This window comes from Carettochelys insculpta, chromosome 25 (assembly GCF_033958435.1).
Source record: "Carettochelys insculpta isolate YL-2023 chromosome 25, ASM3395843v1, whole genome shotgun sequence".
NCBI lineage: Eukaryota > Metazoa > Chordata > Testudines > Carettochelyidae > Carettochelys > Carettochelys insculpta.
In genome coordinates this window covers 8,530,368-8,555,291 of record NC_134161.1, presented here as the reverse complement: position 1 = coordinate 8,555,291, position 24,924 = coordinate 8,530,368, and the positions used below count along the sequence as shown (strand labels likewise).

At 45.1% G+C, this 24,924-nt stretch overlaps 1 protein-coding gene across 4 annotated transcripts in view; it reads right to left on the bottom strand.

The window, feature by feature from the left end:
- Positions 1-24,924, bottom strand: part of SORL1 (sortilin related receptor 1) — a 99,623-nt gene that overhangs the window by 59,605 nt on the left and 15,094 nt on the right. For all 4 annotated transcript variants that reach the window (XR_012642556.1, XM_074977200.1, XM_074977199.1 and 1 more), the window contains exons 2-13: positions 23,410-23,526; positions 20,647-20,772; positions 18,231-18,392; positions 15,059-15,126; positions 12,326-12,506; positions 9,193-9,294; positions 7,639-7,808; positions 6,889-7,081; positions 6,149-6,266; positions 5,170-5,243; positions 2,594-2,682; positions 746-924 (exon numbers count right to left, since the gene is read on the bottom strand). Coding sequence is in view for 3 of the 4 variants with exons in the window: in XM_074977200.1 (XP_074833301.1) it covers positions 746-924; positions 2,594-2,682; positions 5,170-5,243; positions 6,149-6,266; positions 6,889-7,081; positions 7,639-7,808; positions 9,193-9,294; positions 12,326-12,506; positions 15,059-15,126; positions 18,231-18,392; positions 20,647-20,772; positions 23,410-23,526 (1,579 nt within the window). In the remaining variant the exon portion in view is untranslated. The remainder of the gene's footprint in view (positions 1-745; positions 925-2,593; positions 2,683-5,169; positions 5,244-6,148; positions 6,267-6,888; positions 7,082-7,638; positions 7,809-9,192; positions 9,295-12,325; positions 12,507-15,058; positions 15,127-18,230; positions 18,393-20,646; positions 20,773-23,409; positions 23,527-24,924) is intronic.

Here is a 24,924-nt window from a genome sequence, read left to right as displayed (position 1 = left end):
CCCGAGCCCAAGCTCCAGACAGGGCCCAAATGTCAACTTGGTAGGTTTGTTGGCCCTGCAGCCCAAGCCTGTCAGGTCCGAGTTAACATCACAAGTTTTGACATTCAGTGCCAAGTCTTTTTATTGCAATGCAGACATTTCCTTAGGCAGAGGTGACTGGGGAAGAGGACTGTGGGTGGTCAGTGGCCACGTGATATCCCCACCAGAGAAGGGCCAGAAGAACCCCTCCTCTGCCTTAGGCCACGCCTCCCTGCCTTTGCTCCGCCCCCAGCCTGCCTCTTCCCCCTCCCCCAAGCAATGTGGCCCAGGGGACTAGTGGGGCCAGGGTCCACTCCCTCCCGCCCACAGAATGCCCCCATGCACATCGCCTATGCCATAAGGCTCTGAGCCTTTGAAAAGGACCACATGAGTGGAGCTCTGTTGAACAGCTGACTTGCCCTTCTGTGAGATTTTGGGCTCCTAAGTTATCTTTGAAAGTGGGACTAAGGCTGCTAAGTCAGTCAGGTGCTTTTGAAAATGTTACCACAGAGCTCAGGCGAGTAGGCTTCGCTCCCTCTTTCTCCCTCTCTGCAGATAAGAGAAGAGAGTCCACAAGTACATGAACTTTCAACTGGCCCCCAATTAATACCCCACAGGAGAAGTTGGAGAGATCTACCACCTTCCAATGCATGTCCGCCTATGTGGTTGTAAAGCCAAAGGTGGGGGTAAACATACCCAATGGCTCATGAGTTACCAGTCTCCTTACCCAGGGCATCCGTGGTGTTGATCTGCAGTATCAGCCAGCTGTGGCCATTCTCTTTATAGGAACCAAAGATGGTGAAGATGGTGCTTTTCTCTCCTGGCTCGGTGAGAAGCCCATATACAAATACCGGTTTCTCTGAGAAAGTGAATGTTTTCCAGGTCTCTCCCTCATTTGTGCTGTACCTGCAGTGGGACAGACAAGAACGGTGGGACAGTTGCACATAAACAACAGCTGACCTCCTGGCTGGGGTTTACTGGCACATTGCTAAACTTACATGCCATAGGGTAATTTCAAAACCTTACTGTGGCCACAGTTATTACTCAGAATACTTGGTTTTTCCATCCATAGATCTCAAAGTGCTCAACAAAAAAAGGTTAGTGTCTTTAGCCCTTTCCACAGCTAGGATACTGAGGCACGAAGAGATATGACTTATTCAAGGCTGGAGTAGGGCCAGGATTAGAAGATTTCCTGACTCTGGGACAGAGGGAGAGGAGTGGGGATGGTACGCAAATCAGCCAAAAGTAACCGAGGGTGACGGGGAAGAGCATGTAAGTGTGGGGCTCCTGTGCCCCAGTGCATGAGAAGTGTGGGGAGGGGTGGAGGGCAGACTGGTAGGCGTGTGGGATGCAGGTGGAATCCCAGTGGCCTGTGGCCTGCTGAGGTGAAGAAGGGCCACTCCTGAGGCCCACCAAATATTCGTGGTTGCCCATCCCTGGCACATAGCATTCAAGAAGAAATTGCCAGGATAGGTGAGATGCTGCAAGAAGAAAACCTGGAGCATCGCTGGCACCCCACTGTCAATGGTGGGTATTAAATACTTGGGTCTCAGGCTCCCCTGTGTAAAAGGGGAGGGTGAACTGGATTTTATGGGGCAAAAAGTTGTCAATATGTTTTAAAAAAAAATCTTTCCTCAATTCTGTTGTATAGTTCCATCGCTGAGAAGTTTGGAAAGTATGTTTTTAAAAAAATACTACATATGTCCTAATCGAAAGTGTGTCAATGTGAGGTGTGACAAGGTTACAGAAGATAAATTGCGACAGAAGCCCTATAAACCCTCAGACACATATCTCTTCTATTGTACGGAGGCTGACCTGCCACACGATTACTACAGCCTGGTTCCACTGAAGTCAGAGGAGCTACCCTATTGCCAAATGGAAGGATGTACTTGGGGTTAAAGCACCGGGTTAGGATTCAGGTGACCTTGGGTCAGTACCTGGCTCTGCCACAGATCTCCTGTGCCATACTTAATCACTTTGTGCCTCGATTTCCAATCTATGAAATGGGCATCGTGTCACCTCAAACAGGCAGGGAGGATAACGGCCGTAATGCTGGTGAAGCATGTAGATGCTATGGCACCAAAGCAGCAAGAGAAAGACAGAAAAGTGAAAAATAAGGCCCAGAGCCATGAAAACCCCATTCTGTGACATAGATGGATATCCTGTATACCTCCACTTATTCCTGCTCTACTGATAAGAAGTATCTTTAAAATGTGGAAAGGAACATGGATCAGAATATCAAGGAAAGATAAAGAGCAAAATCAAGGGGTCACTTGCAGTGTTCCCTGTAAGCTGAGTGCTTGGCCGGCTACCCAGGAAAGATTCAGGTGCTGCCCAGTTGATTAGCAGAGCGCCCACAGCCACCTGCAGTTGGCAGCATGTGTGTCTACTGGTGGTGCACATCCACACATGCTTTGTTGCACATGACAAAATTTATTCTACACACGGATGGAAAAAATTAGAGGGAACCCGGGTCTCTTGCTCTTCTGTTGTTCTCATTGGTTCACATCTCTTGGGAAGTCATTTGCTTCTGTCAGGCAGTTTGAAAGAAAACCTGTCCATCCCGGAAACTTACTTGAGTTGGTCTGTCTCTGTGCCCTGTGCGATTGCCACGAGAATACCACCATGATCTCCCCAAGTGTAGTAATGAGGTCCAGATAGTGCCTGAGAAAAGAAATGTTGACACAAGGAGCTTAATCAGAGGATGTTGCGATTGCTCGGACGTGAGGTTATAAAGCAGTTCAAGAATCATGAAATAAAACCACACACGTGTTTGTATATCTGAGTCCTAAGTATATTCATCCTGTGAGGAAGTCCCATTGAAACTTTGCTGAAATCGGGGCTGAAATCCTTGCTATGAAACACACCGTGTAAGATATGGCTGCTTGAACTGTGCTGACTTTCCCATCTCCTGGGCTGCAGCAGTGAAAACTCAGGTGTTTTTGAGCTGAGTTCAGAGGTCAACTGAAATCCGAGAAGTCGAGGGCTGGAAGAGACCTCGAGAGGTCACGTAGTGCAGTCCCATGCACTCAAAGCAGGACTAGGTGTTATCTGGCAGCGCAGCAGAGAGACTCTCAATTTACAGCACTGTCACCAAGAGCAAAATAGGATCTCGAACCCTTAGTCTCCTCTCACTTACACTGGAGAAAATCAGGAACAAATTCACCAAAGTGTGAGGAGATACGTGTGTTACGAAAGCAGCCCTTTGAACCTATAACAGTTTGATGTGCTTGACAAGCTTCCAGCCAGCTGAATGGAGATTTGTTGGTTTCCTGGGATTTCACTCAATATTCTGGTTGAGTACGTGAGGCTTCTCAAAGTCAGAAGCCCAGGGGCGCTTGGAAACCACATGTTAAACGATCCAACAGCCAGTTCACACATCCACCACAAAGAGAACTGTCGTGTGTCGTACCCTCCCACAGCTCTGGTCTGAAACAAGATCAGTGTTTGACAGACCACTGAGCTTTCCAGGCTGGAGCAAATGACTTTCACACAGCCGCATGCCAAAACCATGAGGGAGAAGCTGAGTTGCTCTTGCACAGATGCGCACTCAAAAGCACTCAGTCATGCCCCTTCTGCTCCCCTCTTTGCACAAAGAGGAAGATTTGAACTATCACACTCAGTAACTGAGAAAGCAGAGTCTTGTGAACCAAAGCTCCACATTTTACCCTGTACTTTTACATGGAGTACCCCAGGCAAAGGCAAGGAAGAATGCATGTGGCTATCTTGCTTTTTAAGACAAAACACTTCCATATCAGCCTAGAAGCGCCTAGGTGAAGAATGCATTGTCCTTCCTCGTTTGAAACTTTGTTCTGTACATGCTTTCAAGGACAGGGGTTCTTTGGACAAGGTTGTATCTTGGCAGTAACAAAAACAGCAGCATGTTCTCACTGCTGCCCCAGCTGCCCAGACAGGAACCAAACCACACAGCATTTACTGGGAGGAAAAGGAGGCAGTTTTATTCACAGGATTAAACAGCTTACAGATGTTGAAATGCCATATTACACTAACAGCAAAATGTACAGACAGACCACAAACCATGCCACAGACCAGAACACCCAGTTAGTAAAGAATATTCGACATCCGTAAACTGAGAACAACATCTCATTCCAAATGGGCAGAAAACACTGGGTTTGTCTGAGTTTTGTTTGCAGGTTTGTCTGCATTCTAAGCGAGCAACACTCAAACATAAAGATGTATAAATAGGCACATCAAAAGCTTCAATCCAACGTGTCCGATGCCTCTGAAAAGCCAGATGAAAACAGCACTAAGCACAAGAACAATGTAAATATTATTCTTGCTTCCCCAGGTCCCCTCAATTCATGATCTGGCAGCAATCCTCCGTGATATCCCAGTATGTCCTACTGTTTCCGTTACAACAGCACCCAGAGGTGTCAACTGACATCAGGACCCCAGCGCGCTAGGTACTTCCCCAAAGAGCTGGCAATCGAGACAGACAAGCAAAACAGAGGAAATGACATGGTCTTTGCTTGCAGATGGGGACTGAAGCTGAATCTCTTTTGACTATGCAACTTGCCCATGTTTGCAAGCAAGGAGTGTACAGCACAGCTAGGAACTGAAAGCAGATTTCCTGAACTGGAGTTCACTGCCTTTTAACACGAGGCCAACCTTCCCAACCACCCACTCCGATTGACAGTCCAGCTGCATTATGCTGGTCTTGATACTTCAGCCACAGAAACTGCATGCCCAATTCACTCAATAATCATTAACTGGATTTTAATTATTTTAATTCATGATAATACTTTTCATACCTGTGTTACCTATGGACGCCTATGTACACAGCCATGTGGAAAATGACTTGCAGAACATTGCAATACAGAAAGAGAAAACTGGGTGCCTTCCTTGCTTCCTACTGCTCCAAGCTCGTCTATGGAATGGCATCACCAGAATAACACACACTGTAATCTCTGTCAGACCACATCCTGATTAATCCAAGTCTTTTTTAAATTCCTTTTTGGGGGCATTCAGTACTTTCCAATGAATGCCACATTGCTTATGCTTGGGGGGGTCTGAATTAAGGGTGCATTTGTCACCTTTAATGCATAACATACTGTATATAACAGTTACAGAGCCATACCCACAGAGATGCCTTCTTAGCTAAACCGAGATCAATGCAAACAGCATCCTTACCTCTCTCCATCTCGCTCCTGCACTGCTTGAAATGTACACATTCATTTTGCTTGCCATATTCTTGCCAACAGAGCCTAGGAGAATAAGAGCATCATTTCCCTTGATATTTCTTACAAGATTTTTTAAAACAAAGTCAACCACCACTGAACTAAAGGTTAACCCTCTCTACTCCAGCACTCTGTGGTCCAGTAACATCCGTGGTCCGGCATGATTTTAATTAGCTGGATGTCAGCTTATTATGGGTGTGGTCAAGTTTGCTGTGGTCCCATGAAGTTTGTTTACTGCCACAAGCCCCGGCTCTCAGTGTTCGGTGCTTTTATGTAGCTCTAATTTACCCTAAATATATTCCAAGAGCCCAATAAGCAGTGGAAGTGTTGGTAATACTGGAAGATAATATTGACCTCCCTAGGTTCGACAAATTCTCTTGTTTGGCACCAGTCAGGTCCCGAGGGTACTGGACTAGAGAGGGTCAGCCTGTTTTCTATTCGTAATCAGATGGGTGGTTTTGAGGACTTAACTTTTCATACTACAAATGAGTTACTTTAAATGCGACTTTTAAAAGAGGATTACAGATTTTAAAAGCAATCAGGAAAAAGATACCAGGATAAGTATGGCCAGATGAAATTGTCTCTGTTTGAAATGTTCAACAGAGCGAGCCTTCTGCAGTACAATAGTAAGTCAGATGTGAGTCCCTGTATGCTTTAAAAAGTCTTCATTATGAGAGAGGCAAGAATAGACGATAAAGCATGTAATGGGTTTCCACCTTCAGCAACAGGGTGTTGAAATTTATATGCAGCAATAATTGTATGAGGCACAGTGAGGACAAAGGATTGCAAAAATTCATATTGTAATTGATTTTCATAACAACGTTTTTAATAGTTGTAATGGCCCCATCCTGCAAAGTGCTGAGCACCCACAAGTCAACAGGAACCTGAAGATGCTCACTCCTCAAAGGATCAGGCTCTTGAGAAAACTATACCTGTGGCGATGATCAGTCCTGGAGCAGATTCTTTGGAGAGAATGGGCATCCTACGCAACTGGAAATTAAGCAGTTGACTCAGTCGCTGGGCCAGGTGGAGAGAGCAGCCTTTAGAGAACTGGAATAGAAAAACACACTAAGACACTTGCTACTGTATGTTTTTAGCCTCTGTGAGATTTGATGTTGACACAAAATGTGGAGCCCTGGCCCTAGTGATGTCAATGGAAGCTTGTCTCTGGGCTCATCTCTACTTATCGGCGGGTCAGTGCTCCTGAGGTCAATCTTCCCGGGTTCGACTTAGCAGGTCTAGTAAGGACTCACTAACTAAATGTGGAGAGAGCCCCCATTGACCCCACTGTGGAGACAGAGCAGAAAACTGACATCAGGTATGTCAACTCCACCTGGGGGCTGCTAAAGGTAACCTCTTTCTGCCCTGCCTCTTGAGATCCTCTCATACTTTTACTACTGTAGCATGCTTACTCCTGCTCTCCACCTTCCATGTTTGTGATCTGATTCTCTTTAAAATTATCATTTAACCACAGACCATGCCACAGGAACCCATCACCAAATATTCAATGAAACAGATCATGGTTTTGTTTTTGTTGTCTTTCTTTTCCTTTTGTATTCTTGCCATGCTCCGTCCAAGGTAGCAACTGGTTAATGACTGACCCAACAATCCATCACAGGGAAATGAAGTTAAAAATGCTCCCTCCCTCAAACACCAGGTTTGGTTCGGTTACCTCACAATCTATCTTTTCTCCATAACTCGTGTAGGCCGGAGCCTGCAGGAATTCCCAGGTTCCACCTTTGTCAAAGGTGATGACAGACCTCATGTTCTCTTCAGTGAATGAGCCATTTATCAAGGTGGCGATGTACACTCCTCTCACACCCTCGACCCGGTGGAAGTCTGCAAAAGGCTCGTTGGCAAAATACCTGCAACAAAGGGCACATTTGTCGATTGGTTAACTGCGGTAAGTGCTGGGATTCTGGGGGGAGAATGCACAGGTATGTTGTCTCCTTAGAGAAATACCCAAACCAAAGCATAGAAAGCCACTTTACTGAGCAAGCATTTCATCAGTGTAGCTAATTTAACTCTGTCAACTGTAGTGAGCCCTTTCATCAAACACCTGTCCTGAGTCAACTCAAAGCCACCAGTATCAGAGGGGCAAGCCGTGTTAGTCTGTGTCCACAAAAACAACAAGAAGTCCTGTGGCACCTTGTAGACTAATGGATTTTTTTGGAGCATAAGCATTCGTGGGCAAAGACCCACTTTGTCAGATGCAACCTCCTCTGTAAAATGGGCACGTTGCCTGCCTTTTAGGGGATGTGTGGGTTTGAATGTTTGTCTTTTAATCTGAACCACTGCATAAAAGCTCATTCCCCGCTACTTTCTCTGTTGCATCTGCTCCAACTTTTAATGAATCTCATCTTGAGTTCCTCAAGCCACCCCACTGGAGGGAGTCCCACCAAGCCATCCCAGCTCTCCTTACCTGACCAGGGTATCGCTGCCTGCCCCTCCAGGGCTGTAGTACAGTACATTTTCTAAAGACAGAGAGAACTTCAGGCCTTCTGCTTCTGAGATGTAGAGATTGGTGAGGTTGTTACTGTGGCTGACACACACGAACACCTGGTCCTCAGATGCATCCGCAATGTAATATTCCTTAGGGACGGTCAATGACATTCATTCACTCAGCCTATCCGTCATTTACCTAGACATAGGCTGGGGGGGCCTTCCTACCCAGCATCGTTTGTCATTTCTTCTGAGACACCTCAAACTAAATCCCCCTCCCTCCACCCATTCACAGTTTCTCCACTTGGTGAACAAATTTCTCCCCTTTGCTTCTAAAACATGATGTCTCTCTCCCTCCCTCCCACCTCCACCAAACCCCACCTCAAAGAGCAGTCTGGCCACAAAGAAATGCAGTAAAGGTTAGCACCTGCGGCATGCTCAAAACCCTTTCAGCTCACCCATCTGGGCCTGACCCACTGCTGTTCAGATCTGAGCAGGACAGTCAGTGCCTTGACCACAGAACAGGACGCACTTGGTTGACTGGCACCATATGAACACCTCAGCAAGCGTCACAAAGGAGGCCTGATGCTCGTCTGCTTGCTGCTGCTTTGCCAAGGGGCAGAACCAGCAAGGCCTATCTGGGGGTGCTGGGATGATATCACACCATTCTTTGAAACCTTGCTTGACCCAACTGTGGTGCTTCAGTGTGGCACAGGGTGGAACGTTCCAGAATAGATAGTGCAGTCAAAAGCATTCACCAGCCAGGAGCGTGGGGCAGCTGTGTGCTGCCTAAAGGAGAGTGTTGGGAGGTATGGTGCCTGGAGAGCCACAGTCCTTCTCCCAGCTGCACCATCGTTGTGCAAAGCACGGCATGCTTAGCTCATCTCCTCTGCCGCCAGCCAGATCCAGAGGCTGGTGGAGACGATGGATGGGCCCTGGCCCTACTCTATTCCCTGGGCCCTTTGGGCTGACTTGTATCCATAGCGGTGCTGAAAGGGAGCAGTCCCTGTATTCCCACAGTTGCCAGGATTATTGTGCCAGGCTCTTGCACGAGAGGCATTCATACAAGCACTATATGCAGAACGAGCCTCATGCAGACAGTAATTTTCTGGGACACAGCAATGCTGAGAATATGTGCAACCCGGTGACTGTTCCTCTCTAGATTGCACTAACTGAAAAACCTGTGCCTAAAACAATTGTCAGAATTATTTCACTCAGCACTATCAGGCCTGATCCTGTACAGATGTATGCAAGGGTGATTTCACTGTTTCCCGTAGCCCTGTTTATATCAACAGGCAGCACACACGCAGGTAAAGTTACACATGTTTACATGGCAGGATCTTCATAACACTTTGGTCCCATAAGAAGGCCAAATTGTTCTGAATGAAGTATAAAATAAAACTGCTCTTGCTACCAATCTAATCGCTGCAGTTCCTAGTTAATAAGTAAAAATACTATTCAGAGCCTGTGCAGAGCTGATGTGTTTTTTGCAAAGGGAGAAATAAGTAAATATCATAAATCCAGTCCAATTTACCTTAACTGGATGTCTGGTTACAAACTGTGCAGCTCGCATGGGCTTGCGGTGAAAGGAAACCCAGAGCTGGACTGAAGTTTGCTGTTGGCTGCCCAACAAATGCTATGGAGAAGAGGAGAAAATGTTAGGAATCCTTTGTTATTCCTAAAGTTGCAAGTGCCTATAAAACTGACACAAATTAACAAAATCCACAGTAGAAAAGCAAGCAAATACTTTATCCATTCACTTAAAAAAAAAAAAAAAAACAAACAAACCAACCCGTAACACAATAATGTGATGACTAGTTTGGCTGAGATCCTACGGTACTAGGATACTAAAAAACATAAAACCGCCTAAGTAGCGCTCCCTGTGATTGTGAAACCTGAAAACTGCCCGATGCCAGTATATGAGATCTTATTGGTAACATAGCAACGCCTCTGCAATTTATCTACCTATCTGCCCCATATCCTGTCAGCGCTAAGGCAACAGGAGCCTCGGAAATCCAATCAATTAGATCTATAGCTAGAAAACTAGTTTGAACCTGTTAGGGATTTCTCTGTTCTTGTAAGAAATAAAAGTGAGGTCCCTTTAAAATGTACAGCAACAAATCCTTAGATTCTTCACTGTCCTGAGCACAGTTCTGGGAGCTAAAAACAATCCCATCCTGTAACAGACTAGCCAGGTTGGCCAAGGCTCATGTTTTCCTCCCACCTCCCTTCCAACCAGGCTGAATGAAATCAACAGGTCTGGTATTATTCATGCCTTTTGCACATTAGCCTTAAAGCTTCAGTTTAGATTTTTACTGTTTTGGGGGGGGTGAATATCATGTGATTCATAAAAATCAGGGCCAACATTTCCAAACTTGTATGTAGGCTGTGGGCGCTCTGCGGGTGGCAATTGAATTTCTCCTAGGTGGCCACCCAGGTGCTCAGTTTACAGGGAATGCAGGCTCCGAGTAAAACTGGCAATGTGTGCTTCCTGTTAAGGTTAATTTAGCACCAAAAAGCATGTGGCTCCCAATGACAGAGAGTAGCTTAACTCTCATGACTCAGAGCCTTAACGCTTTTCAGGCTTTGGAGCCAGCCCAGTGCCAACTCGATAAATTCAAAGCGCTGAGGGCTTCAGTTTCTGCGGGATGTATCTTTTAGCAACTGAAGGGGCCCTCAAACAATTCTCTCCAGATGTGCTTTTTACTTGTTGAGAGTGTTGAGGTGGCTCAGGGTAAACTTCACTGCGACTCTGGGCTACGCTTGCCACTCACTGCTGCAGAATGCACAGGAAACATTAAACATTTTGTGGGGAGCACAGAAAAATGACTTGGGGCTGGATTGTTAAAAATCCCTTAACGATAGCAGTAGGCTAAAAGCCTGTGTTTGTCTTCCAGGGAAAAGCTTTTCAGAGCGACATAATTTTAATGTCTGTCAGTTTAGTGGCCTTAATTTATGAGATCTTTGTCCTTCTAACTAAATTATTGTAGGCATATATGCTCTTTCCCTACTCCCAGCCCACTGTTGTCAATTTCTGCCTTCCCTTTACTGACAGACATTGAGATCTTTCCTGCCAGAATTCTAGTCCTCTGCAGCCTGACCTAGTTCTGCCTAACTCACTAAAATCAAATAAATATATAAAAATATTCCTGTTCCAGGCTGATCTCCTTTCAATGCTGTATTGCAAATCACAGAAGAAAAAAATACTGACACTTCGTTTATCTGTTCTTTTCAGACAGTGTCTTTCCAGCAGAGCCTTTTAGCCATTCTTGTTTGTGTGTGCAAAGGTAAGGCACCAGATCAACAGCCCTGCAGACAGCACTCTTGGACTTATCCACACAGCATAGAGATCCTTTGAAGAGTGAACTGCACAAAACTTTTCAAAGTACTCTGAGGCCGGAGTAGGCATCGTTTTAGCTCCATTAAATGCTCTAATCATCCCTCTAGAAGACTCATTCAAATGTGTCCTATCTCTCAGCAGAAATACTACAGATTGAACCTCTCTAATCCGGCACCCTGGGGACCTGACTGGTGCCAGATGAGAGAATTTGCTGGACCATGGGAGCACATTACCAACACTTCCACTGCTTACTGGAATCTTAGAAGACATTTCAGTGTAAATTACAGCTAAATAACAGCACAGAACCCTGAGAGCCAGGACTGATGGCTGGAAACAAACTTGATGGGACCATGGGAAACTTGGCCACACCTATGATAAGTGGTCTTCAAGCTAACTAAAATCATGCTGTCTTGCGGATCCTGCCAGAAGACAGAGTTCCAGATTAAAGAGATTCCACATGTACTGTGCATTAAATATTGTGGGGTTGTTTTTTTGTTTGTTTTTTTTTTCATTTTCACCCCGGTGTCAGAAATGTTCCTTTTTACAAGCATAAGGCTGTGCACCAGTCCCTACAGGATAATGAAGTCAGTTCACTAACTGCAGCCAATTTCTCCTTCTCAAATTGTCAATGAACTTACACATTTTTTAATATTTTGCCTTAAGGCTCAAAATATGTTCCCTTACTTTTTCTGTCACTAACGGAGCCTGACTACCTAAGTATTGTCTATTACTGTACTAAATGTACAGAGCCCAATCAAGTGCAACTGAAGTCAGAGTCCTTCTTTTGACTTCAAATGAGTGTTGGATGGGACTCAATAATCTTAATACAATAGAACCTCAGAGTTTAGAACACCTTACGAATGAACGTTCTTTGTAACGCTGGATTGTTCTTAATGCTGAACAGAACATTATGATTGTTCTCTCAAAAATTTACATCTCAACTTTGATTTAACATGGTTTTAGTACTTTATTATGCACAAGAAAAATGATGCTTTTTTGGAGTTTACAATTAACACAGCACTCTGCTTTGTTTGTCTTTTTGAGGGGAGGAAACGGGGGCTCTACTGCTGCCTGATTATCCACTTCCATTTCCAAATAAGGTGGGTGGTTGACTGATCAACTCGTAACTCTGAGGTTCTACCGTATCTAATTCCTTACACCGCACTTTTCATGCATAGACCTCAAAGTACTTTACAAATTAGGTCAGGATTGCTATCACTGTATTTCAGATGGGGAAACTGAGGTGGGAAAGTGATTTGCCTAAGGTCACTCAGCAGATCAATGTAAAACTTCATCCTACACAGTGGTTTTCTTACAAGCTACTTACCACGATCTTTGTGGCAAACAGATACTTGTCCCTGAGCTGGAAGTCTTCAACCTCTTCCAAAACGACTTCTTTGTTTTCCCTGGTTTGAAAGAAATCTGTGCTGCGAATTATAGTTGAGGACCCCATAGGTTCATGCCGTTCAATGTAAACTGTATTCAGCTTATCATATGGTTCAATGCCCCTTGTAGAGAAAAAAAGAAAGAAAGAAAAATGCATGTATATTAATTTTATGCTTGCCCAGCTATCAAGACAGCACCAGTTCTTTCAAAGCAAGCGATGGGCTCAAACTGCAAAACTTGGATCAGGCTTTTGAACACCCTGAGGCTGCAGGATGAGAACTGGGGTTTTGGTTCACTTCGTTAAAAAAAGGTATTATCTGACAAATCTGGATCTAAATTCCAGTTTGGATTTTCAACCAACTCATAGAGAAGAGCTGATCAAAATAAAGGGGGAGAACTGCATGAAGATCTGAAACTTTTCACCCGATATTTTTCCCCCCGACTTTGAATTGACCAATGGCTATAACAGGGAAACACGGCAAATATTTTATCTATTTTTCTTGTCTGTCAGAAAGTCAGTCGTTTTCTCTCCAGACTCCACGTAAGTTATAAGAAGAGTGCTTTATTCAGTTTAATAAATAAGTACAAAGGTGAACAGTGAGATGGTTCAGTTCAGTCCCACATGCAAGTTTCAGAGATTATCAAGGCAAGTTAAGTATTACTTATCATTAAAATGAAAAAAAAAAAAGCACTCCTAGTTAGCAACTCATAGATTTTAGGACTGGACAATAAAAATACTCAGAATGGGAAAGCACTCAAGAACTGGACTCACGTACCATTTTGTGTTTAGTACTCTGAAATCTATTTGTAGGGATCAACTCAAGGAACCAACAAACAATCACCTCCCAATCAGAAACTGGGTTTTTAGTGCAAGTTTCACTGCAAATTGATGGTGTGAACTGGATGGAGTTTTGATCTAAAGGGACTTTCATTAACTCTATCCAGACCTGATTATGTACCATTAATGTCAATAGGAGTTCAATTTTGATGAGAGCAAGATCAAGTCTTTTGGAGGAAAAAACTTTTCAGTTTTAGACTAGAGCTGTCCCCTCCCACCCACACAGGACGTCTCGATTCTGACATTCTGCACATCAGCACAACAACCTTTTGGGCTGGGAAGTGAAGGAGAACACTGTCTCCATCTGAAACTGCAAAAGGAGTTCCGGGAGTAACCACATAAGTTAGTCAAGGCATCTTGCCCAAATTCTCTTGCTAAAACTGCTACATAATCCTTAATGAACCACAAGTTTTTAACACAGCCCAGTGCCTCTTATTATTATTTGTTTTGTTGTAGTGCCTAGGAACTTCAGTCCTAGATCAGCCTCTCTCTGGGCTGTACAAACACGGAACAAAAGGATGGTCCTTGTGTGACATGACTGGATGTTATATGCACAGGGAAACCATTTCATGTATCTGTTGTATCTATTGGCAGTAAATATTGTACCAAGGGGGTCATATGAGGTGTCTAATTAACGCTAATGATGTGCTAAATTTATGTGCATGGCTTAGAAGTCTGTATCACACTTGTATGTAAAATTACAGATTTTTAGCTCTGAAGCTACATGAGAAATTATTCAGGTCTGAGGTTCACAATGGGAGGTGGGTCTCTACCCCAGCCAGGACAATAGACCCAAAGGCCCAGATGGCCATCAGCCACTTTGTGATGGTGGGGTTTTCCTACTGGGACTCCAACGACTGGAAACTCAGCACAGTGACCCCCCTGGTCAGGCGGTAAGCCAAGACCTATGAGGAAGAATGTAATTTTCCCTCCACATATGAAAACTATAAGATGGGCCCAGGCAGGTACTTTCTTAGTTCTTCTGTCCTCATGAGCTGAGCCTCTCTGGATGGGGGGGCCAATCCCTCAAAAGGATGTTTGCAAAGACTTCAAGAATCAGCATATAACATCGCTGGCCTGCATTAATGACTAGAATTAATATATGTAAAGTATTGCTTTAAATATTTCTCTCTAACCATGTTCTTTGTTTTTGATTAATAAACCCTTAGACATTAGATATAAAGATCTGGCTTTTGCGTGGTGATTTGGGTAAGATCCAAGTATATATTAATCCGGGGCTGTGACTGGGTGCTTTGGGGTCTGGAAGAATTTGTGTGGTGTTGGATGAAACAGGTTTAGTAACCGCTCACCTTAATTTGGGTGTTGTTGGTCTGGGCTGGTATAGCAGCTGAGAAGTCTGTGGGTTTGCCTGTGTGGCTTGTGGCTGGCAGAAATATTGTTGTGGCTGGTTGGATTTGCCTTAGTGGGAAGGAAATCTCAGCCTGGGGCTGTGAGTAGCCCAGGTTTTAAGCAAAGATACCCTGGGTTGACTTCTCTAGCTGTGCCCAGAAATCCTGTCCTATCACACCTTGTCTCTTAGCTTCACGGTTCAAAACCAAAGGACAAGGCAACTGACTGACTCACCAAGACTAACATTTACTAGATGCTGGCTTTTCCTTCGCAGCCTCTACCCACATACCGACACAATTTAACACTTTAGCTTGTGAAAGTTATGAAGACACCGTATGTGTCAATGTGGAGGTACTCTAAGTACTGTTAGCTTTCTGCTGTCCACTTCTGCATTATATCCCCCTGGTAAACTGCTGTGATCTATTGATACCCACTTATTACAGAGTTAGTTCTCGGGGAGTAGAGAGTCCTGCATCCAATACGTACCAATAAAAAGATTTCACGTGTTCCTGAATCATTATCCAGGTCTGCCCAAAATCATCTGATTGCCAGAGCTGCAACACAAAATGTCGAAAACATGGGTGAGTCTCAGATACTCTGGCCACTGGAGCCTGAATCATTTCCAGACTGGATAAAAACTGAAGGGTTAAATTCTGGAAATCACATTGTTTCCCCAAACCATGTGCTACATAAGCAGGGCTGATGTTTGGACCTGTATTCTGACTCTAAGCAGCTCCGTGTGCTCCTTCTCTGCAAACGAATGCCACCAGGAGCAATGAGCTACTTGTAAATGTATAACGTGCAGGGGTCAGGTGCCAGGTGGATGTGCACTCTTAAAATCTGGACAGAGTCCATATTACTGCCTGCAGAGATGTCCTTGCGGGGAGGTTAATCAGAATTAGGAATAACCTCTAATGTGAAAGCCATAGCAAGTGTGAAACCTCTGGGGAAGAGGCCATCTTGCTCTGTGACTCTATTACAATACCAACCATAATGCTGGCATTTAAATCATAATAATTACATTCTTTTGCTGTTGTGCATAGAACTGACCAGATTCCAGAACCGGGGTTCTATGTAAATGCTTGATTTCAAAAAGGCAGTGATCGCAAACAAATCTAGCATGACTTATAAATGTACCACGGCCACCCATTGGCAACGTAGTTCAGCGCCTACAGAATGGACAATGAAGCTCTTAAACTCAGAATTAAGAGTACAAGGCTGTAATAGTCTGCAGAAGAACGACGAAGGACTGGCTGTTGCCCTTTCACAGATGTAGAAGAATGGTGATGTGCCTGACAGAAGTGATGGGTGAGCATTAATCTTGGTTCTTGATTCTTTCTGTTTCAGAAACATGGCATTTTTATTCATCCTCTACAATAATATTACTCTGTGTTTCCACAGCACCTTCTTCTGCAGCTGTCCAAAAGCATTTGCAAACATTAACGTAAGCCTTTACAAACAAAGCCAGTATTATCTCAGCCTTACAGACAGGTAAATTAGAGTTTAGTGAAATGTTCTACTGAATCACATGTAGAGTCAGCTGCAAAAACAGGGATGTGAGCCCAAAAAATTATGACTCAGACAACTCTTTTAGCCACAAAAATCAACCCAGTCCCTTGAGGAGGGAGAAAAATTATTCTCCTTAACCTTTCACGACAGGCCAAGAATGGACTGAAATTGCAGCAAGGGAGGAGGTGTAGATGAATATAAGGAAAAACTTCCGAACTGTCAGGGTGGTTAAACACTGGAATATACTGACTAGGAAGGTTGTGGAATCTCTGTCACTGGAGATTTTTAAGAGTGGGTTAGACTAGTGTTTCTTTAACTCTGTGAGACCACAGAACACCAAACAAAAATATTTTTATGCAGATCACCTATTAAAATGTCATATAAAAAAAGAAAACCCAAACAGCAACATAAACAGAAAAAACAAAATTAACCAATTTAATCAGGTATCATAGCTATGAAGAAGTAACATTGTATCTGGGTTTAAAAGCAGAAAATACAGTCTTATTGTAAAGCTTTGAATTATTTTTCCCAAATGCTCACGGCACACCTGTGAGCTGTTCACAGAACACCAGTGTTCCACTGAACATAGTTTAAGAAACACTGCTCTAGACCGTGCTTGCTCCTGCCACGAGTACAGGGGACTGGACTTGATGACCTCTTGAAGTCCCTTCCAGTTCTATGATTATCAGCGAGCCTCGTGAGAAAAGCTAATAGAAACATGGGGGCACTGCAGTAGGTAGGGAATGCAAATGAACTGCCAAGTCCTGGGGATAATTCCTGCCGTGCAGGAGCAGAGCAGGGTTGATCGTACAGAGCAAACCCAGCAAAGGAGGAGATGGGTGGGAGTTAGTGCAGGAGTAGTTGCTGGGTAGGTTGTGAGCATCTTCAAGCAGGAGCCACTTTACAAGGGCCAGCAGCACACAAGCATAAGCAGAGCACACAGAAAGCTGCTTTATCCATCCCATGCCTGGGCTGTGCCATCTGGGCTGTCTCTGATGGTGCAGCAGACAGTCCTGCACCCTCTTACATTACTTAGAGCGCGGACCGTAATGAGCACCGGTCATGTCTGTATTTTGGAGGTGAGTGTGTTTTTAGAGTTTCATTCATGTTTCAGGGGAGGGGTCTCGAGCTTCCAAATGCACATGCACAATCATTTCACACACCTCCCCAGATAAAAACAAAAAGCGATTTGTGCCAAAGCCGCAACTGGCAGAGCAAAGCCAAATGCAAACATCTGCAAGGCAAACCTTTGTAATGCAAACCTGCCAACCCACAGCACACAAGCCAAAGGTCACTCTTGACTATATTGGCAGTGATCTGGTATGAGTTACTAATGATGCAGTCAGTGGAGAGGTAGGAGTGGGGGGAAACTTGTCAAAGCTTGATTCTACCCACCCGAAACACCCACCACATTTATCCTTGCTGCCCAAGGGAAAATAGATTTCTGTATTTAAAAGGGAACAAGCTGACTAATTAGGACTGGGATGGGGCAGATGGCCTGTGTGCTCTACCCCTGGGTGAAAAGAAACATCTGCTAATTATGGCAAGAAGATATCAAAGCACAAATGCACATGATACTGGGATGTGATTTTCCAAGATAAACACTTGGCCACTGCCAAACATAAAGCCTGCAGAACATGCCATGGTGTAGTGTTTCTGAACCTCTCTGCTTCTTCCCAGGGCAGAGTACAAGTAATAAGGCTCACATCTTCTTTAAGGTGCATGGAGCTCACTTCATCTCTATGACTGTGTTTAAATTAAAAACATTGGAAAGAACTGCAATGGAATGTTCCCCAGTGCCTGGGGAAAGGACCAGAAAGTTGTAACATCTGCATTCATGTGCTTGCTTTGTCCCTGACATAGCAGGTCGTCTTGGAGGAATCCCTTAATCTCTCCTTACCTCAATTTCCCCCTGGGGAATATTGTCACAAGCAATGGCCATTGGCCTGTGAATATGCTAAAGCTCTCCTTGAACTCCCAACTGAGGGCATGAAAGGTGACTTTGCTCACTCTCCCATTCTTCCAAACCATTTGCGGCAGCAAGGATGTCTCACAGCAAACAACCCAACACATATGTAACATTTCTGGTACTCAGCAAAGCAACCAAGGCTGCGTTACTTGGCATCCCTGTCAGACTGGAACTCCTCACCTGTTTGTTAGGATGAGACCTATCAAAGCCCAAAACAAGGTCAGGGATCCTAGTGTGCAACAGGAGATCTGCAGCTCTGAATGGAACTGAAAAGCCCTGAATATTGTTGCAGAAGTCCATGGTGATCCAGAGGTACTGGGTGTAGGCATCCACAAAGATGTACTGCAGAGGTAGGGACAAAAAACAAACAGCCAATGAGAATTATAAGCAGAAGATGCTCTAAAAGGACAAAATAAGGAAGACATCTGTAGTGGACTACGGAGTACAAAGGCCATGCAGGAGAGCTAACTATCGAACATGTCTTCAGTGGGAGACAGCCTGTCTCTGTAATACCCGTTGTCTTACAGCTGGAGCGGAAACAACTGTGATGTTCCATCTGATGCAGTATACCGTAAAGACAGCACCTTTTAAGAGGTACGCGCGTTCTCTCAGGGCCTAGCCCCCCCTCAAGAAACATGCTAGCATTGGTTCTGTCCAGCGAGGAGAAGAGGAGGGCTTAGCTGCTTTTTACTCCTGTTAAGCACTGCAGAATCAGAGTCTACCATCCCTCACACCAGCACTGGGATTGTTAACTAAGTTTCAACCGCAACTACATGTGTGCACTACTGAAGGTGGAACTTGGGAGACTGAGATTCTCCTCCTGTTTCTCAGTTCCCGTACTTGGGTCCTGTCTTGTCCCCACAGTGAGTCGCGGAGGCTATAGGGGTGTTCATGCATGAGCCAAAAACATTCCTGCCTGATTCTCTGATCCCTGGGCAAGTTTTTAGGGCTGGAAGTTAGAAAAATAAAATATATCTTTTCCCTTGTAAACTCAGCAAACTTGCTTTGGGGTCACTGGGGCACAATTAAATGGAATAACACAATGAAGTCATTTCCCAGAGGAAATATAAAGTTTCCCCCACAGGGATGGGGAGGTTGCTACAGAGGCAGGCAGGAGACAGTCTGTCAGCAGATAAGACTCGGGAGGGCTGAAGTCATGCTGACTGATTAGCCACTCCAACCCCGTGAGCTGGAAAGCTGAACATTAACATGGCTGGGTTCGTGTTCTGCTGGAGAGAGAGCGGAATGCAAGAGAAGTCATGTGGAGTGGGGCTGCATGCTATGGAGAGTTCATGGACCCATTCCGTAGACGCTGGGGTGGGGCTGAGGTGCCATGGACCCACAGCGTACACTGGCCCTCACCCAGCACACAGCAATATCAGAGCTTGTCATATCAAGCACTCTCCAGGAGCTGGGAGGAGTTGTTACTCACAGCCCAGTTGAGCCCTAAGGTCTTCTTCACCATTCTTGCCTCTAAGGCTTCTTCCACTCCATTCTTTCTCCACCTTCAACAAACCACTAAACCCCACCTCTTCTAGGAAGCATTTGAGCTCAGCTGTCTTGTTTGCGCCCTCTGCCTTTTTAATGCTTTAGACTTTAAACCCAGCAGGAGGGGTGGGCACCTGTTATCTGTTTACCTCCACTCCTGTGGCACAATACGGTTTAACAGAGCTACATAAATGGCACATAATAATAATCAAAGTGCCTAGACTCCTACCGGAAAAAACAAAATTACTGGATGTACATTTTTTCCTACAAACACATTTGGTCAATTTTCTTGATCAAATTCAATTTATAACTCCTAAGAGACTCTCTGCTGTAAACCTTGGAGCTATTTCCTGCAACACTAAGCGATCGTTTGTTTGTTTTTTTTAAAGCTAACAAAGAACACTGTGTTAACACAATTATTTCTGTTTCCAGTTGCAGGAGCGCATGTAATCTGCCGAGTGCTTTCCTGACATGTGGGGAAGGTTGCCCCCTTAAAAAACACCAAAGCAGGCGGCTTGGTCCAGCTGACTGCACAGTGGACCGAGACTGAGAAGACCTGGATTCGATTGCCATGGGTCTGTTAGGTTACCTTGAGCAAGTCACTTTAATGTTCTGTGCCTTGGTTAACCCATATGTAAAATGGGGGTGAGGATACTGACCCATTTGTAAAGCACTTTCAGATCCAGTTACGTAGCAGTGCTCTGTAACAATTATATATCATGGTTCCAGTTTGCAGACTAAGGCCAGATAGAAGTCAGGGAAGAGAACAATAAGAATTGCTATAGCTGGCATGGCACACTTGGGCTTTTAAGATATCCTTCAAACAGGAGCAGCAAAGCTTTATTTATTTAGCCTATTTAGGATTTGTACAGTGTAACTAGTCCAGCAAGGGGTATGAATTTTTACCAATGTCGTCATGCTGGTTCATCCTCTAGGATGGAGGCAGTTCTAGTAGTCTACAAGTATCTTCACACACCGATCCCTTATTCTCCTTCATGTACAGTAATAGACGTCTCAGTAGTAAAGAAACCGTATACTGGGGTAGTTAAACCTGTTCAACTTTTGTACGCGGGGAAGCTTTATGTATTTCTGCTTGTTCATTTCTTACCCTTTTGTTGTCAGCAGGGCTATGGTAGAACTGTGAGATGGCCACATCACTGGTGTTTCCTGCCCCGAAGCTGAATTTCTCTGATATCTTTTTAAACGTCTTCCCGTAGTCATATGACACATAAACCTGCAAAAGAAAAAGCCCCTGCTGTTATGGAGACACAGGTTTAATTCCCGTGATGGTGATCCCTGCTTCTCCCCTGAGAACAATGGTTTCTTAAAGTTTTATGCAACTATAGGAAAAAACACAGGATGCAGAACGGACTCTCCTCTCCATGGGCACTAACAGTGTTGGAAACCAAAGGTAATAGACACAGGAGGATATTGCACAAAGGAAAAGACAAAGCAGCCATAACATCATGCAGTTTGCACACTCTGAATAGCCTGTACACCAAAACCCAAGCCGATATTGTCTGTAGCATTACTGTGGCCAAGCTGGGCCCTGGAGATTGGAGACGCAAGAGGCTTAACGCTGTATCTTCTATTGGACCAAATTCTGTTGGTGAAAGAGATGAGCTTTCAAGATTACCCAAAGACCCGAAGAAAAGCTCCAGGTAGCTTTGGTCTCTCTCACCAACAGAAGTTGGGTCAATAAAAGATTTTATTCACTCACCTTATCCCCTCGACAGAACCGCAACAGTTTTCTAAGCGGACAACTCCAATTGTTATTATCCAGCTGCCACAGAGCCAAGCAGCTATCTACTCCCTCTCTCCAGCCAACATCAGTCCATGCACTGAAGTATTTATGAACATTAATCAGCATTCATTATGTGCACAACCACAGCATCTGGCACCCCAAGTCAGGGACACAAACCCCGCTTGTGCTAGGCACTATAAAAGCATAAAGCTGAAAGACAGCCCCTGCCCCAAAGAGTTTACAATTACTTACGTATCTTTGTAGTGATGTAAGCAACAGCTTCGTCTCGGTGCTCGGAAACACAGATTTTTTCCTCTCTATGCGGGGGGGGTGTTAAACATTTTATTGCCCACAATAGTTGAATTCATCACAGGAAATGGTGTAGAGATGGAACCTCTGTGGTCCAGGATACTCTGTTCCATAAGACCATGGAGGCTGCTGATTCAGAGAGCCCCTGAACCAGCAAGCCGGGAGTGGAGCTGATCTGGCAGGCCAGCAGCCCATGGGGCTGTAGAGCCAGCGGGGCCCACAGGGCAGGGGGCAGTACAGCCTGAGGTGGGGAGAGGCTGGCAACTCTTGACCCGTTCCCCAAGCCCAGAGGCCTGACCTCCCCAGTCCAACAAATCCCCTTGTCTGGAACTGGTCAGGGCCTGAGGGTGCTAGACCAGGGAGGTTCAAGCTGTATTTGCCACTCTACATATTGGTACTATAGCAGGGCCCCTGAGCCTGCACCTTGGGCAGTCATTTATGCCATCAAGCACTATCCCTTTGTCCAGGGTAGTGTTTTATACTTACTGTCTGTGGGCGTCTACGCTTATACAAGGGGAAAGGCAGCGGGTAATGTGGCCTAAAAGCTGGAATTAGTGAATGGTGAGTTTTATTTGACTGGTTCCTGCTGCACCAGTGTGAATCAAGCGTGAACTGGAATAAAACAAAAGTAATCACCCTGTTTGATACCCTCTGTGAAAGACAGTGTACAGAGCCTCAAATTTGTTCATTCTGGGCAGGCGTCCACCTTACAATACCTGCCCTAACAACCGGTACTCCGCTCCCCATTCCTGGCAGCCTGGGCAGTGATTTAATGAGGCAGGGACACTGAATGCCCTTCTTTCCCCTCTGGAACCAGGCTGCAGCACCCTGGCAGCAGAAGTCAGTTTGGTGAGGCCTGAGCTGCTCTCGCTCAGTGGGTAAAGAAAGAGAAACAGGTTCTGGGGCGAGCCAGCACCTAACTCACTGAACTGTCCTGGGAAGCAGGTTAGTACAGTGGAGGGAGTGCCTCCACAAACACGCTAAGGTTATTAAGATGGCCAGATAAACATTGCACGGTGATCGGAGGAAGACTAAATAATGTGATCATGCTGGGCCATCTGCTTCTGCAATCACTGCGCACCTTTTCTACCACAGTGCGTGGAACGCCCTTCAGGGAAGCCCTGGGGAGACCACATGGCATAATATCTAATATTCCCTCTAATTTTTAACATCCATGGGTGGAATAAATTTTGTTATGTGCAGGCCTGTGCAGATGTACACCACCAATAGAAACACAGGCTGCCAGCTGAGGATGCTCTGCTAATCAGCTGGGCAGCACCTGAATCTCTCCTGGGCAGCCACCCAAGTGCGTAGCTTACAGAAAACACTGATAATATCCAATATGTGGAGGGGGCTGCAGGGAACTAGAATCCCATGAAGAGATACGAGGTCTCTGTAGATCTCAGAAGGAACCACTGGCTTTGGAAGCTGAACCTTGTGCTACCTTGAGGGGAGACAGATCCCCTACTCACAAGGAAAAGGGTGAGAAGGAAACTCTCCAAGAGAAGGCTCCATTTCCTCACCTCACTAGTACACAGTAAAGGAAACTGACAAGCAATGGGGTACAGAGACTACCAGGAATCAATTTGCCTGCCTCCGGGAGCTCATGTGTTCAGTCGCCCTGGACAGAATTTGAGTCTAGGGGGCCAGAAAGTCTAAATGTCTTACATCTGAAGTCCACACAAACAGGACCCCTTCCTCCAAGCACACAACTGAGCAGCAGGCTTTTGCCAAGCAGCAAAACAGATAAAACCCTGTCACCTCACATGAAAGTGCTTCCGAGGCTCTCTCCGTAATAATAAAAATCCACATACTTACATCACTTTTCTTAGGCCGCAATAACCCCAGGCTATCTCTAGCCAAGGCCACAATCACGTTGCTCTTTTCTCCCGCCCAGTGAACGACCATCTGATTGTGGGAATCATTCAGGCTGACCTGAAACACAAATGAAATGTACATAAACTGGCCCCCCAGGACAATGGATGTAGAATGAAGGAGAACTCCCACGTGAGGCAATGTCTTATGAATGTGCCAGGGAGGAGAAAAGTGCTTACAGGACCTGATTTAGTCCAGCTAAAGAAACTGAACATTCAGCGTAACTGAGAAGACACTAACACCCAGACAGCTGGTTTTAGGATTAGGTCCTTGCAGGACTGGACAGCTTATGGACCGGTGCTTTGACAGAGTGCATGGGGGTCTCACGGTCACCAATTCAGATTCAGATTCAGTTAGTAGGGATAAGGAATAGTAATGCTCAGCTATTTGGCTGCATCTGAGATATGAGTTTGGAGGTGCCCTGCTGCTGTTATATACCCCACAAAAGAATGCCTTCATCACTGGTCCCCTTCAAAGGAGAGACAGAGCTGAAGTATTTTAGCAGGAAGCAATTTTTGCGAAGCTTGCACGACAGCTATCTGTTCTATGAATTCAGTCAGCAACGTGCACGTCTTCAGTGCCAAAGTTCATGCTACGTTTTCCCCTTAAGAAAAACAGTTCCTTAGCCAATGCATGCGGTTTGCAAGTTCCTTGCCCAAGCTTAAACGAAAAAGCCAAGAGTATTTCCTATCTAAAAAAATCACAACAGGTTGCACTGACCCACACCCACCTGACACTGGCTATGCCACTGTGTAGCTCAGCTCCATTGTTCTCCTGCTCCCCAAGAGTCAGTATGTAAAAGTTGACCTAATGCAATTATGTCACGTACGTGCCAGTATTATACCCTGCCATGAAAGTGCAGTGAGTGGTAGCTACGCATGCTGCCATTCCACCTGAAAGACAGCTTAGAAGAGGACAGATAAACCTTCTGTCTAGAAAACCCCTCTGTTTTCACAGCAAAGCCCTCTTGTAATGCTGGTCTTTTGGCCTTGGACTTCACCAGGCAACACCTGAAGCAGGCAATGCATCACCATCCTGATGAGCTCTGGCATCTTAGGCCTGGCAATGTGGTTCACAGGTTCTAAGACTAGAAGGGACTACTGGGCCCCTCTTGTCTGACCTTCTGTATGCCATAAACCACAGACCTTCCCCTGAGGAATTACTAGCACAGCTGTTTAACAAAACATCCGATCAGCAATTAAACACTGGACCAGAAAGTCCAACTTGACCCTTGGTAAATTGTTCCAACAGTTAATTGTTCTCACCATTAAAAATGTATACCTTCTTGCCATAATTTGTAGAGTAACAAGAGCCAGGCAGCAAAATACACAAGCATAAGCCTAGTAGACTACACCATTGCTTAACTTTTACATGTGTTGTTGAATTGGAGCCCTAGAGAGATGGGGAGTTTGAGCCCCACTTTGGATAAACTTTAAGAAGTTCTGTGGCACTTAAAAG